The sequence below is a fragment of the Oratosquilla oratoria genome, chromosome 12 (genome assembly GCF_046742065.1).
Source record: "Oratosquilla oratoria isolate Oo_2021 chromosome 12, ASM4674206v1, whole genome shotgun sequence".
Lineage (NCBI taxonomy): Eukaryota > Metazoa > Arthropoda > Malacostraca > Stomatopoda > Squillidae > Oratosquilla > Oratosquilla oratoria.
Window position 1 is genome coordinate 45,412,714 of NC_134788.1, and position 14,616 is coordinate 45,427,329.

At 40.9% G+C, this 14,616-nt stretch overlaps 3 protein-coding genes across 6 annotated transcripts in view; all 3 read left to right on the top strand.

The window, feature by feature from the left end:
- The first annotated feature begins 101 nt into the window (after positions 1 to 101).
- LOC143031617 (uncharacterized) lies at positions 102 to 2,464 on the top strand. The gene has a single exon (XM_076195708.1). The coding sequence runs from the start codon at positions 102 to 104 to the stop codon at positions 1,926 to 1,928; it is 1,827 nt and encodes a 608-aa protein (XP_076051823.1). The 3' UTR covers positions 1,929 to 2,464.
- The window catches only part of LOC143031618 (uncharacterized), a 38,520-nt gene continuing 24,875 nt past the window's right edge, over positions 972 to 14,616 (top strand). The window contains exon 1 of the mRNA XM_076195710.1: positions 972 to 1,012. The gene's annotated coding sequence lies outside the window, so the exon portion shown is untranslated. The remainder of the gene's footprint in view (positions 1,013 to 14,616) is intronic.
- LOC143031616 (uncharacterized) lies at positions 9,439 to 13,348 on the top strand. Of its 4 annotated transcripts, none has more exons than XM_076195706.1 (2): positions 9,439 to 9,498; positions 11,154 to 13,348. In XM_076195706.1, the coding sequence occupies exon 2, from the start codon at positions 11,273 to 11,275 to the stop codon at positions 12,815 to 12,817; it is 1,545 nt and encodes a 514-aa protein (XP_076051821.1). In that variant the 5' UTR covers positions 9,439 to 9,498; positions 11,154 to 11,272; the 3' UTR covers positions 12,818 to 13,348. The 4 variants fall into 4 exon arrangements, with proteins under 4 accessions (XP_076051821.1, XP_076051822.1, XP_076051819.1 ...); XM_076195707.1 differs by having other exon boundaries at positions 9,450 to 9,509; XM_076195704.1 differs by having other exon boundaries at positions 9,451 to 9,526.

Sequence of the window (14,616 nt, forward strand, 5' to 3'; positions counted from 1 at the left end):
CAAGTGTGACCTCTGCGATGCAACTTTCATACAAAATTATAGTCTCAAATATCATGTGATGTCCCACACTGGAGAAAAGCCTTTCCAATGTGACCAGTGTGATGCAGCTTTCTCAAAAAAGTGTAAATCTCAAATATCATATCATGACCCACACAGGAGAAAAACCTTTCCAATGTGACTTTTGTGCAGCAACTTTCTCACAAAAGAGTAATCTCAAGCATCACATCATGACCCACACAGGAGAGAAGCCTTTCAAGTGTGACCTGTGTGATGCAGCTTTCTCACAAAAGAGTGCCCTGAAATATCACATGATGACCCACACTGGAGAGAAGCCTTTCATGTGTGATCAGTGTGATGCAGCTTTCTCACAAAAAAGTGCTCTCGAACACCACATGATGACTCACACTGGAGAGAAGCCCTTCAAGTGTGACCTTTGTAATGCAGCTTTTTCCAAAAAGCGTTCTCTCAAATATCATGTGATGACCCACACTGGAGAGAAACCTTTCCAATGTGACATGTGCAGTGCAGCTTTCTCAAGAAAGGGTGCTCTCAAAAGACACGTGATGACCCACACTGGAGAAAAACCTTTTAAGTGTGAACTGTGCAATGCAGCTCTCTTAACAAAGAGTGGTTTGAAAAGTCACATGATGAACCACACTGGAGAGAAGCCTTTCAAGTGTGACCTGTGTGATGTAGGCTTCTCCCTAAAGAGTGCTCTTAAATATCATGTGATGACCCACACTAGAGAGAAGCTTTTTAAATGTGATATGTGCAATGCAACTTTCTCACGAAAGATTACTCTCAAATATCACATCATGACCCATACAGGAGAGAAGCCTTTCAAGTGTGACCTGTGTGATGCAGCTTTCTTACAAAAGAGTACTCTGAAAGATCACATGATGACTCACACTGGAGAGAAGCCTTTCAAGTGTGACCTTTGCGATGCAGCTTTTTCACAAAAGAATGCTCTGAAATCTCACATGATGACCCACACTGGAGAGAAGCCTTTCAAGTGTGACTTGTGCAATGCAGCTTTCTCACAAAAGAGTGCTCTGAAATACCACATGATGACCCACACTGGAGAGAAGCCCTTCAAGTGTGACCTTTGCGATGCAGCTCTCTCAACAAAGGCTGCTCTCGAACGTCATGTGATGACCCACACTGGTGAGAAGCCCTTCCAATGTGACTTTTGTGAAGCAACTTTCTCACAAAAGAGTAATCTCAAGCGTCACATCATGACCCACACAGGAGAGAAGCCTTTCAAGTGTGACCTGTGTGAAGCAGCTTTCTCAAAAAAGAGTGCTCTGAAATATCACATGATGAACCACACTGGAGAGAAGCCTTTCAAGTGTGACCTGTGTGATGCAGCTCTCTCAGGAAAGAGTGCTCTGAAATATCACATAATGACCCACACTGGAGAGAAGCCTTTCAAGTGTGACCTTTGCGATGCAGCTTTCTCACAAAAGAGTGTTCTGAAATGTCACATGATGACCCACACTGGAGAGAAGCCTTTCAAGTGTGACCTGTGTGATGCAGCTTTCTCACAAAAGAGTGCTCTGAAATGTCACATGAAGACCCACACTGGAGGGAAGCCTTTCAAGTGTGACCTGTGCAATGCAACTTTCTCTCGAAAGGCTGCTCTCAAACGTCACGTGATGACTCACACAGGAGAGAAGCCCTTCAAGTGTGACCTTTGCGATGAAGCTTTCTCAATTAAGAGTACTCTTAAGGTTCATGTGATGGCCCACACTGGAGAGAGACCTTTCCAATGTGATATGTGCAGTGCAGCTTTCTCAAAAAAGAGTAATCTCAAATGTCACATGATGACTCACACAGGAGAAAAGCCTTTCAAATGTGACCTGTGTGATGCAGCTTTCTCACGAAAGAATTATCTCAAACGACACGTGGTGACCCACAGTGGAAAGTAATCTTAGTCGTGTGTTGAGCCATACTGTAAAGAAACCTTTTCAGCTTTCCCCCAAAGGGTTTTATTCAGGTGTCACATAGTGACTTACACTTCCCCACAAAATATTGATCTCATCTTTTGTGTGATGACTCTGGTGAGAGGTTCTCTCAGTGTGACCTGAGTGATTTAATTTTTCTGTATGACTGTTTAGCTATTAAGTATCGATCAACTGTTATAGACCTGTTTAGTTGATGAGTCATCACGCACACACATAATGTCAATTGTAAAAGCTAATTGGTTTGCTCACAGTTGTGCAATTATTTATGTGTCCTTGGATTTGCCTATTGTGTAATTGTACTTTTGCTTGTTCATAATTAAAGTCTTCAGTGTTCCAGAAAGTGCATGAATTTTCTTGTAATTGCTAAAAACAATCGAGAATATTAGAGTAGCATGACATGTTATGATGGATACAGTTTTGTTTACTAGCATTGTGCAAAGTTGGTTGGAGTATACGCCATTGTTACTTGTAATTTGTGTTACTGTAAATAAACTATGATAATCTATTCAGCAGTGTTTATTGAATCCCTAGAGATACAGCACCCATATTTTAGTTAAATTTTTGCAAGAGTGATATCAATTGGAATATAATGACTTGCTCATTATTGTTGAAAAAGAAATCTAAGATGTTTGTTAAACGGGGTTGTTTTGTTATTTGTGCCAAGGAGAATCTGTGCATGGTGTTGCAGTTGTTTTGATAGTACTTATTCTTAAGTAACTCCTGAGAGAGAGTTTGATTATTATTATTCTCTTTTCTTATTCACATATGTATGCTTGTAATCATCATTATTAGTTTTTTACTATTTTATTGTTATTTTTCTAAAGGCCTTATGATTGTATGATTGCTTCTAGTAATGGGAGGTCTGTAAGGGCATTGACGTTAATCCTATTATGCCGCATTCACACGGTCGAGCTGTGCCTGGCAGACTGCCCTTACCGGGCAAAGTCCGCAGACCCTGCCCGCGAAGTGTCCACACGGCTGACGATGGTGGTTGGAGGTTAGTTGGCCGCAAGCAGAGGTTGGGAGGGAGTGATTCAGTGCGGTATGATAACCATGGTTCCCGCCATACTTGGAAAGAAGGTAGCACTTTACAGCATTATAATTGCTGCCTGCATTAAAAAGAAAAACAAGAAATCACGGAGACATGCCTGATGCCGGGAGTGGTTACAAAGACGTGATTTAATGGGAATTTCAGTGACAATCCTACGTAAATTGCAGGATAAAAATGAACAGTTGTTTTGCAGTTACATGAGAATGAACATAAGCAGCTTTTCGAAAGTGGAGCCATATATACAAAAGCAAGAGACAAATATGAGGAAAAGCATAACACCAATAGCACGTTTTGTCGAGACAAGTACACACTAGTACTAGGTGCGGACATGGTAGTAAGATAGCTTCGGTCTGTACTGAGCGGGTTTGCTAATTTTGCTCGCACCTCACCTCATGTGTTTGGCAGCGATGTCATCCCTCCATCCACTGCCCGCATTTGGTGCCGGGAACGGACAGTTTGATGGTTTGCCCGATGAAATTGCCCCTTGTTGTCGAACAAAGCCCTCGTGTTCGGCGAACAGTGCTCGACCGTGTGGACGTGCATTAGGGCTCTGAATATGTAGTGGCCAACTTGGATGTTTGTAACTGAACAGGGGCTACTCTAAGCTGATTATTACTCTATGCGAGTTGTGAGTGGATATATATGTGTGCATGTGTGTATTCCACTTGTATGCCATGAAATAGGTCTAGATTTTTTGTGATTTTCCTTTGGTGTTTTCCTTGATATATATATACATGTATATATGAATATATATATACATATATATGTATATATACATATGTATATGTAAATAATATATATATACATTATATATATATATACATATGTATATGTAGATAATATATATATATTATATATATACATTATATATATATAAGTATATATATATATATATATATATATATATATATAAAATCTTTGTATGGACATGGTTTTTTTTTTTTTTTTTTTTTTTTTTTTTTTTTTTTACTGCCATTGATTCTGTTTTCATGATCCTCTATTTTGCTTTTGGTTAGTGTAATTGTAGGATAGAAAAAAAAATGAGTGGGGTTGATTGAGTGTTTTGGGTCTTGTGTGTCTGGTGATTAAACCTGGTCAGAGTATGTGGGACCTATTTCTCTCGTGATTTGACATATTTTTACTCTCCTCATCTGTTACACATAAATCAGCTTCTGATGCCTCTTTTTTGTTTCCAATACTGTTATTTTGTGCCTCCTGGTCTTTTCAGATGTAGTACTGCAGGCATTTTAAGAGTTCATATTATTTATTTTTGTATGTGCTGTTGTCATGCATTTTGCACTGTAGTGATGTGGAAGTTGGCGGCACAGGAAAAATGCAGTTGAATGGCACACTGCCACAAATAAATATAAAATTGTTGCTTGTAGTAGTGCCGGACCATTATTGTCATTAATATGCCTAGCTTGATCATCTCGAGATGGCAAAATAATGGCTGCTGAAGTGTATAAAGTGTATCGTGCTGTGAAGCATGAAGCGAAAGCAGCCGTTAAGATGATGAGAGCAGGTAAGGCACCTGGGTTGGATGGATGCCACGCAGAATGTCTGAAGAAAGGAGGGCCTTGATGGAGGGGGGCTCGAGTGCAGGGTGGTGTGGTCGAGGTCGGAGGCCTGGCGAGGGGGAGGTCGGTTGAGTATGGAGCTGTGGAGACATAAGGTTGGGTGAGAATTGTTGCATTGCATGGTAGAGTGGGGGTGGGGGGATCTTGGGGGGTGCCGGGAACAGTTGTAGAAGGGTGTGGGATGGGAGAAGGATAAGGGTTCGCCGTCGCGTACGTGTGATCTGTGTGAGTTTGGGGAGGCTGCTGCAGGTGCTGTGGTGGTGGGGAGTTAGGGGCAGGAGGGGAGTGTTTCGGGGGGTGGGGAATGACTTGGTTCGGTGGTGAGGATGGGGTTAGGACCATGTTGTAAGAGGTATTGTAGTGGCCCTGGAGGTTTGGTAGGGGTAGTGATGGGGAGGTGGGCCGGTTTGAGGCTGTCGATGGAGACGCGATCCGGTTTGGCATCTCGGTTGATCGCGAAGTGTTTTGTTGATCTGCTGAGGACTCGGAAGGGGCCATCGTATGGGCGTTGAAGAGGAGTTCGTTTGGAGTCTCGCCTGAGGAAGACGTAATCACGTAGACAGGGCCGGGGAAGGTGCTCCGGCTGTGGTTGTGGTGGACGAGGGAGGGGGGTTGGACGGGTGTTGGCGAATGTCTCCTTGATGAGTTGGAGGAGGGCGTGACGTTCAGGATCGCCGACGGCAGGCGTGGCAATTTCTCCAGGGAGGCGAAGGTTGAAACACAAAGGCAAAAGCCGACAAGACTGTGAGAATCAACACCGTGTGAGATTGAAACCTTTATTGGTACGACGTTTCGCTTGTTATAGCTTTTTCAAGTACAGACATATGGCAAACACTTTAGTACATATAGGCCGACGGGGAAGGAACTGGGAGAGGTTATCAGCTGTAACAAGCGAAACGTCGTACCAATAAAGGTTTCGATCTCACACGGTGTTGATTCTCACAGAGGCGAAGGTTCTCAGTGTAAAGTAGCTGAGATGGGGAAACGTCGTTGTCGACCTTTGGCGTGACGCGGATCGTGAGAAGCACCAGGGGAAGGGCGTCGACCCAGTCGCATGAGGGTTGTGCCTTTAGCGACTCCTTCAGTTGGCGGTGGAACCGTTCCACGAGTCCATTGGCTTGGGGGTGGTAAGCGGTAGTCCGGTTGCGTTTGGTGCCAAGGAACTTGAGGAGGCTGGACCATAGGTCAGATTCGAACTGGGGGCCCCTATCGGTGACAATGATGTGAGGTGCGCCGAATCTGGATACCCAACCGGAGAGGAAAGCACGGGCAGTCGTCTCGGCGGATATATCTGGAAGGGGGATCGCTTCTGGCCACCTGGTGTACCTGTCGATACACGTAAGGAGGTAACGCATGCCGCGAGAAGGCGGAAGGGGGCCCACAATGTCTACATGGACTGACTGGAAACGTGCCATGGGTGTAGGAAAACGCTGGAGTGGTGCGTTGACGTGGCGCGTAACCTTGGCCGTCTGACAGGGGAGGCAGGTCCGGGTCCATTGTCTGACATCCTTGTTGATCCCTGACCAGACGACTCGATCCGTGATGAGGCGTTGTGTCGCGCGGATGCCCGGATGACTGTGGTCATGGAAGGAGGAGAAGACATCCTTACAGTGACAGGCGGGGATGTACGGGTGGGGTTTGCCTGTGGAGACGTCACACCACAATGGTACGGGGTTGTTAGGAAGCTGTCTTAGCTGTAAGGATGAGGTGTCGTGCATACGTAGGGGGCGTAGTTCACCGTCGTTATTCTGAGATGCGGCGATGCGTGTGTAGTCTATGTTGTGGTCAGGGAGGATGCTGGATGTGATTCTAGACAAGGCGTCGGCCACCTGATTATCCTCTCCCTTGATATACTTAATTCGAGTATCAAATTGGGAGAGGAATGACAGCTGCCGGGAGACTCTTGGGGAGTGATAGTAGGAGTGGCTTGTGGTCTGTAAGGATAACGAAAGGCCGGCGGGGTGATTATTCCATTATTATTTAAATAGTTCCCATTTATGCTGTCCCTTCATTTTCTTTCTCTTGTTTGTTCCATGGTTTCTTGGAAGGTTATTTGGTAAGGTTTCCGGCACTTTTCCATGTCATACCTTGCAAGGCAGCAGGGGGTTTGGATTCAGAGTTGTCCTTCTCTTAGCCTTTGTCTGAAGAGGCATACCCAACAAGACAGCAGGGAGTTTGTGTTCAGAGTTGTCCTTCTAGGAGAAGGACAACTCTGAACACAAACTCAGAGTTGTCCTTCTAGGAGGACAACTCTGAACACAAACTCCCTGCTGTCTTGTTGGGTATGCCTCTTCAGACAAAGGCTAAGAGAAGGACAACTCTGAATCCAAACCCCCTGCTGCCTTGCAAGGTATGACATGGAAAAGTGCCGGAAACCTTACCATATAACCTTCCAAGAAACCATGGAGCAAACAAGAGAAAGAAAATGAAGGGACAGCATAAATGGGAACTATTCAAATAATAATGGAATAATCACCCCGCCGGCCTTTCGTTATCCTTACAGACCACAAGCCACTCCTACCATCACTCCCCAAGAGTCTCCCGGCAGCTGTCATTCCTCATTTACCTTAAAGAAAATGAAGGAACAGCATAAATGGGTACTATTCCAATAATAATGGAATAATCACCTCGCCGGCCTTTCGTTATCCTTACAGACCACAAGCCACTCGCCCATGCCCTAGACAGGGTCTCCGACCATCACTCCCCAAGAGTCTCCCGGCTGCTGTCATTCCTCTCCCAATTTGACATCCTACGAGGTAGCAGGAACTGAATATACCATCGGTTACTCAGTCACTTGCATGCATTCTGTATGAAACAGGGGGACCATATGAAGGTAGCATGCAAGCATTTAGGAAGCAAAAGCTATATATCACTAGGACTTAGGATTAAAACTTAGCCTAGGATGCATGCACTCCAATCACCCCCATGCATATATGTGTATATATATATATATATATATATATATATATATATATATATATATATATATATATATATATATATATATATATTATATATATATACATATTGTCGGTACTGACGATAGACGCCTCCCAATTTTAGAAGCATTGTATATTAAAGAGTTAAGCCCAAATTTAAATATACAAGCAGACGACCTTAGAGCCCTTCCAAGCACGAGACAAACCGTTTCAGATACAAACATGAGGCATAACACCACAAACGCCAATACGAGACAAAGCGCCACTAGCGCAAATATGAGACAAAACGCCACTAGTGCAAATATGAGTCAAAACGCTGTAACCACATTCATGCCACATTCCGTCACAACATGAACCCGGAGGCTCTTCAGTGCACGTGACATTTCGTCACTGCCCGAAATACCAGGTGATTATACCACAGTGATTATCAAGTAAGAAACTCTAGTATAAATCTTAGAACTTTAACTAGACTCATCGGATTAATACTTATCTTGATAAAAAAAGAACATCCCTATAGCCACTGAAGAAGGGTCTTGAACCCAAAATCGCGATCTAGCTAATATGACTACATACAGCCAAGTCATAAATTTCCTTTCTTTCTAAGTAACAAATCTATAATAAGGTATATGGAAAATACCTTTAAGAAAATAATTAAGGCACAACTAGCCATCACTTCTAATGATATATGCATTAGAGAAAAACTCCTGCCCAAATACACTTACAATATATATATGTATATATGTATATATGTATATATATATATATATATATATATATATATATATATGTATGTATATATGCACATATTGATTTAAACTATGACAAATGTAACTGAAGGCGGGGAAAATATACGAGAAATAATGGAAGAATTTAACTGCCTTAACGTTTCGACCCTTAGGGTCTTGATCACAAAGCTTTGTGATCAAGACCCTAAGGGTCGAAACGTTAAGGCAGTAATTCTTCCATTATTTCTCGTATATATATATATATATATATATATATATATATATATATATATATATATATATATATATATACATATATCATACAATCCATGACCGTCGCGCAGAGGATTCGAACCACCGCCTATAGACTCAAGAGAGTCCACAGCACCCGCCTTTAACGTCTGTGGTCGAGTGGTTAAAGGCGGGTGCTGTGGACTCTCTTGAGTCTATAGGCGGTGGTTCGAATCCTCTGCGCGACGGTCATGGATTGTATGATTGATGTCGCTGTCCACTAGCGAATTATTCATATATATATATATGTATATATATATATGTATATATATATATATATGTATATATATATATATATATATACAATTGACAGGTTTCTAATGGTATTTCTGGAGAATGTTACTTGTTTTCCCACCAACCCTGAAGTTGCAATGTTTTGATAAAGATTTCTTGTTTCGAGCAATGCTATTGTATCGTACATTATATACCAATCTCTTTTTCCGATGTTATGAAATGGCGGAAAAGTCATGCAGACACTTTCTTTATGAGGCTCACTATTTATTTCCTATTGTAAGATTAGCAACTTTTGCGCGCCCTGAGTGGGCTTCGCTAAATTTAGCGAATATGGCAAAATATTTATCGATTCATCGCTGCCGCTTGTAAACCACAACGTGGCTGCCACTGATTTACCCCAAAACACTGCACACTCCTTCCAACAACGGGATAAAATATTGTATTTCCATGCATTTCTTATGTGTTATTCTCATGTTTATATCTTCTTGCCAACGCGCATTACTCCATTTGTTATTCCTCCCCACCCCAAAACCCCGATTTCCCACAGGTCCCCCCAGATCGTTCAGGAAGAGAGGTAAGCCAATGCGTGCCCGGAGTGGGCTTCGCCAAATTTAGCGATTATAGCTAGATATTTAGCGATTCCTCGCTGCCGCATGTAAACCACAAAATGGCTGCCATGTATAAACCCGAAAACACGGCGCACTCCCGCCAACAAGGGTGAAATTATTGTATTTACATTAGATTCGTATGTGTTTTTCTCATGATTTTATGTTTTGCCAACCCGCATTACTCCATTTATTGTTCCTCCTCACCCAAAAACCGCGTTTTCCCACATTTCTCCCCAGAACGTTCGGGAGGAGAGGTAGACCAAATTCCATATCTTTCATATTTAATATCTTAAAAACTACGTATTTGCGCAGGAATGAAGTACACCATCGTTCATCTCACAACATTTATCACTAGGAACACATGAGCCAGATATCAAGTTCTATAGTTGGGTGAATCAATAAATTGACCCGTCATTCTCCATAACCTAACAAAAAAGTAGGCTTATGATGTCTTCTCGTGATTTACGAGTAAGATTGCGACTGGCACAAATAAGTTTTCACGAAAAATAACTTTAATTACTTTCAAGTGACTGAATAACCAAAACTCAACAGACTACTCCCATCATGTTCCTTGTTGATGAAACTGTAGGGTGAGGGTTGAGTGTAACCTAACCTAGATATAGGTAGGTAAGGTTCGACTGACTAGGTTATTCTTCCCCCAGTTAAGATGATTGATATAAACATTTCGTAGTTTTGATTATGGTCCTCAATTTCTGCCAAAATTCATTCATTCACTTGCCAATCCTGTATGTGGAGGGTGGGGCGGGGGTCAAAGATGTTCCCTGACAAATGAAAACAAGGAAAGGAATCACACAAACATTGATTTCTGACATTCTTGATTATTAAGTGCATGTCTCTTAGAAAAATACAAATATTTCTTATTTCCGATCGTTTGTGCTATTGTACCCTCCATTATTTATTTATATACTTATTTGTTTATTTTTCTTTATGATATTTATTCATCGACTCGCATAAAGCATTAAATCATATGTTGATTTACGGGGCACAAACATTCACGCAAATTATTTACAACTCATTTGAAGTGGCTGTTTTCACTGAATAAATATAACTCAAGACTCTACTTCGACCGATTGCCTTGTTCTTGCATTCATTTGTTCCTACCTATCCAAGGTGTAGGAACAAGTTTAGATTGACTTGAAGTAATTTAGCCTACTTCTCACACAAGGATATATGTGTATATATATATATATATATATATATATATATATATATATATATGTATATGTATATATATATATATATATATATATATATATATATATACACACACATACACATACATATATACATACAATCAACCCTGAGATTGTAGCAGTGAAGGGGAGGCAATGGTGATTTATGACATCCTTGATTGGTGTGTATGTGTGTAGTGGTCTGCAAAATTTTGATAAAAAAAAATTCTTATTTACAACTATGCTATTGTATCCTACAACGTACACCGATCTCTTTTTCTCAGTCTATTTGTTTGCAATATTTATTCAACAACTCATTTTCTTTAGCATTTTGTTATTAATCATTAATGTTGCAGTCTTTTCATTTTTCCCCACAACTCTACAACCTCATATTTTTAGTATTTGCTCAACCTTCTATTTCTCTCTTCTTCTGTTAAGCTTCTCCTTTAGTACAAATTGTTTCTTTCTACTGCATTCTGGTTAATACCCCACTGTATTTATATACACTCGTGTTACTACTAATACATGCTCTCAAAAAATTAGATGTTGGATTCTTTCTATATTCTTTCAGGATGAAGGGTAAATATCAGTATTTCCTTGGAAGATTCCATATATTCATCATATGATGAAGATAATCGTGTGTGGTGTCTGCTGCATTCAGACCGTACAAGTTATTTTAAATATCACGCAATGGTGGATACTGGTGAGACACCTTTCCAATGTGACCTGTGTGATGCAGCTTTCTCAAGACAGGTAACTCTTCAACAACATGTAATGACTCACACTGGAGAGAACCCTTTCAAGTGTGGCCTGTGTGATGCAGTTTTCTCAAGAAATACAACTCTTCAAAGACACATGAAGACTCACACTGGAGAGAAGCCTTTCAAGTGTGACCTGTGTGATAAAGCTTTCTCAGTAAAGAATAATCTCAAACGACACATGGTTACTCACACTGGAGAGAAGACTTTCCTATGTGACCAGTGTGATGCAACTTTCTCATTACAGAGTTCTCTCAAGCAACACGCGATGACCCACACTGAAGAGAAACCTTTCAAGTGTGACCTATGCAATGCAGCTCTCTCAAGAAAGAGTGCTCTCAAAGATCACATGATGACACACACTGGAGAAAAGCCTTTCAAATGTGACCTTTGTGACAAATCTTTCTCACGTAAAAGTGATCTCAAACGACACATGGTGACCCACACTGGAGAGAAGCCTTTCCAATGTGACCTATGTGATGAAACTTTCTCACAAAAGAGTTCTCTCAAACAACATATGGTAACCCACACTACAGAGAAGCCTTTCCAATGTGACCTGTGCGATGCAACTTTCTCACAAAAGAGTTCTCTCAGACGACATATAGTGACCCATACTGGAGAGAAGCCTTTCAAGTGTGACCTGTGTGATGCAGCTTTCTCGGGAAGGACTGCTCTCAAATATCACTTGATGACCCACACTGGAGAGAAGCCTTTCAAGTGTGACCTGTGTGATGCAGCTTTCTCACAAAAGAGTTCCCTCAAATATCATGCAATGAACCACATGGGAAAGAAACCCTTCGAGTGTGACCTTTGCAGTGCAGCTTTTTCAACAAAAAATGCTCTCAAACATCACATGATTACCCACACTAGAGAGAAACCTTTCCAGTGTGATATGTGTGATGCAGCTTTCTCACGTAAGGGTAATGTCAAATATCACATGATGACCCACACTGGAGAAAAGCCTTTCAAATGTGACCTGTGTGAGGTAGCTTTCTCACGAAAGAGTCATCTCAAAAATCACATCATGGCCCACATGGGAGAGAAGCCTTTCAAATGTGACCTGTGCAATGCAGCTTTTTCCACAAAGCATTCTCTCAAATATCACATTATGACCCACACTGGAGAGACACCCTTCAAATGTAACCTGTGCGATGCATCTCTCTCAACAAAGATAGTTCTCAAACGACACATGATGACACACACTGGTGAGAAGCCTTTCGAGTGTGACATGTGCGATGCAGCTTTCTCACAAAAGAGTGTTCTCAAATGTCATGTGATGACCCACACTGGAGAGAAGCCTTTCAAATGTGACCTTTGCAATGCAGCTTTCTCACAAAAGAGTGCTCTGAAATATCATGTGGTGACCCACACTGGTGTAAAGCCTTTCAAGTGCGACTTGTGCATTGCAGCTTTCTCAAGAAAGCGTTCTCTCAAACGACACATGGTAACCCACGGTGGAGAGTCATTCCTAGTGTGATCTGTGCCGTACAGCATTCTCAGAAAAATTTTCAGTTTTCTTACGAGGGACTTGTTTCAGATATCATGTAGAAACTTACATTTCCCCCACGAAAAGTTTATCGCATTTTTTGTGTGACCCACGCTGGTGAGGGGCCTCCTCAGTGTGACCCGAGTGAGTTAACTTCTCTGTATTATTGTACGTTGAGTTATTAAGTATTGATATACTGTTATTGACCTGTTTGGTTTATGAATCGTCATGCACCCATACTCTCATTTGAAATAATTGGTTCACTCACAGTTGTCCAGTTGCTTAAGTGATCTAGGATTGGCCTATTGTGTAATTACATTTTTGCTTGTTCATAATTAAAGTCTTGATTGTTCCATAAAGTGCACACATGTTCTTGTATTTACTAAAAACCATCGAGAATATAAGAGAGTAGCATGAAATGTTATGGCGGATACAGTTCTGTTTACCTTAGCATAGTGCAAAGTTGGCTGGAGTATATGCCATTGTTATTTGTAATTTGTGTTACTGTAAATATAACTACAATAATCTATTCAGCAGTGTTCATTGAATTCCTGGAGATACAGCACCCACATTTTAAAGATTTTTTTTTCCAAGAGTGATATTAGTTGGCATATGATGACATACTCATTGTTGTTGAAGAATAAATCTAAGATGTTTGTTGTTGTTGTTGTCTTTCCCTAGACTGTCTGTCTGAGCAGTCCCGTCTCCCCAAGGAAAGCCACAGCCGAAACTGGGTTTTCCCACAAATCCTTTATAGAGGGTATGTTGTGTAGTTTGCTTGCATGATTGTGTATAATGCAGTCTTCCATTACGTGTTGTATGGTATGGGGTGAAGTGTTACATCCTGGGCAGCTGGATGTTGAACGGGATTGTTTTGTTATTATTTGTGGCAACAAGAATTTGTGCATGGTGTTGCAGCTGTTTTGATAGTATTTGTTCTTCCTAAGTACCGCTTGAGAGAGAATTTCTTTGAGTCTTTGTTAAGGCAATGTATATTGTAGCTTCCTCGATGGTGAACTTTTTCATGAAAGTTTACTGTATTATTATTATTTGTTATAATCATTATTATTTTCAATTTTATTCACTTATGTATTCTTGTTATTATTATTATTATTATTTATTTAGTATTTTATTGTTATTTTTCTAAAGGCCTTATATATTGGCTTGTATGATTGCTTCTAGTAATGGGAGGTCTATAAGGCCACAATTGTTTATCCTGTTTGGTTTCTGGGTATGTAAAGGCCAGCTTGGATGTTTGTAACTGAACTGGGGCTACTCTGAGCTGGTTTTTGCTCAATGCAATTTGTAGGTGGATATATATGTGTATATATATATATATATATACAGGGTGGTGTTTGGGATAGATTTTATATATATTTTTTTATCTTCTGTCATTTCAGAACCATTTGAAGGATTTAATAGTGGTAAATTGCAACAGGTATCTGATTCTGTTTACTATTGGTGGATGTGAGAGCTAGAGAGTATGGATGACTGGAAAGCACCAGAATATTTGAAGAGAGTGACTTGTAGGGACAGGTTATGATAGATTGACTAGAGATAGTTTAATGCACAAGGATATAAAAAACCACCAGTTTTTATATAAGTTTCTGGTGGTATTTCTGGGGAATGTTACTTGTTTTCCCACCAACCCTTAGGTTAGGGAAGAAGGGTGGGGTGAGTTCAAGCTAAATGGAAAAGTTATTTGCTGTAGAAATAAATATCAGATTCTCATAAAGCTCTCAAACATTGGTTTATGCCATCCTTGATTGGTGTGTGTGTAGTGGTCTTCC

Excerpts from the sequence above, each read along its gene's own strand:
- LOC143031617 (XM_076195708.1), top strand. The coding sequence starts at position 102 with ATGCAGCTTTCTCAAAAAAGTGTAAATCTCAAATATCATATCATGACC.
- LOC143031616 (XM_076195706.1), top strand. The coding sequence starts at position 11,273 with ATGGTGGATACTGGTGAGACACCTTTCCAATGTGACCTGTGTGATGCA.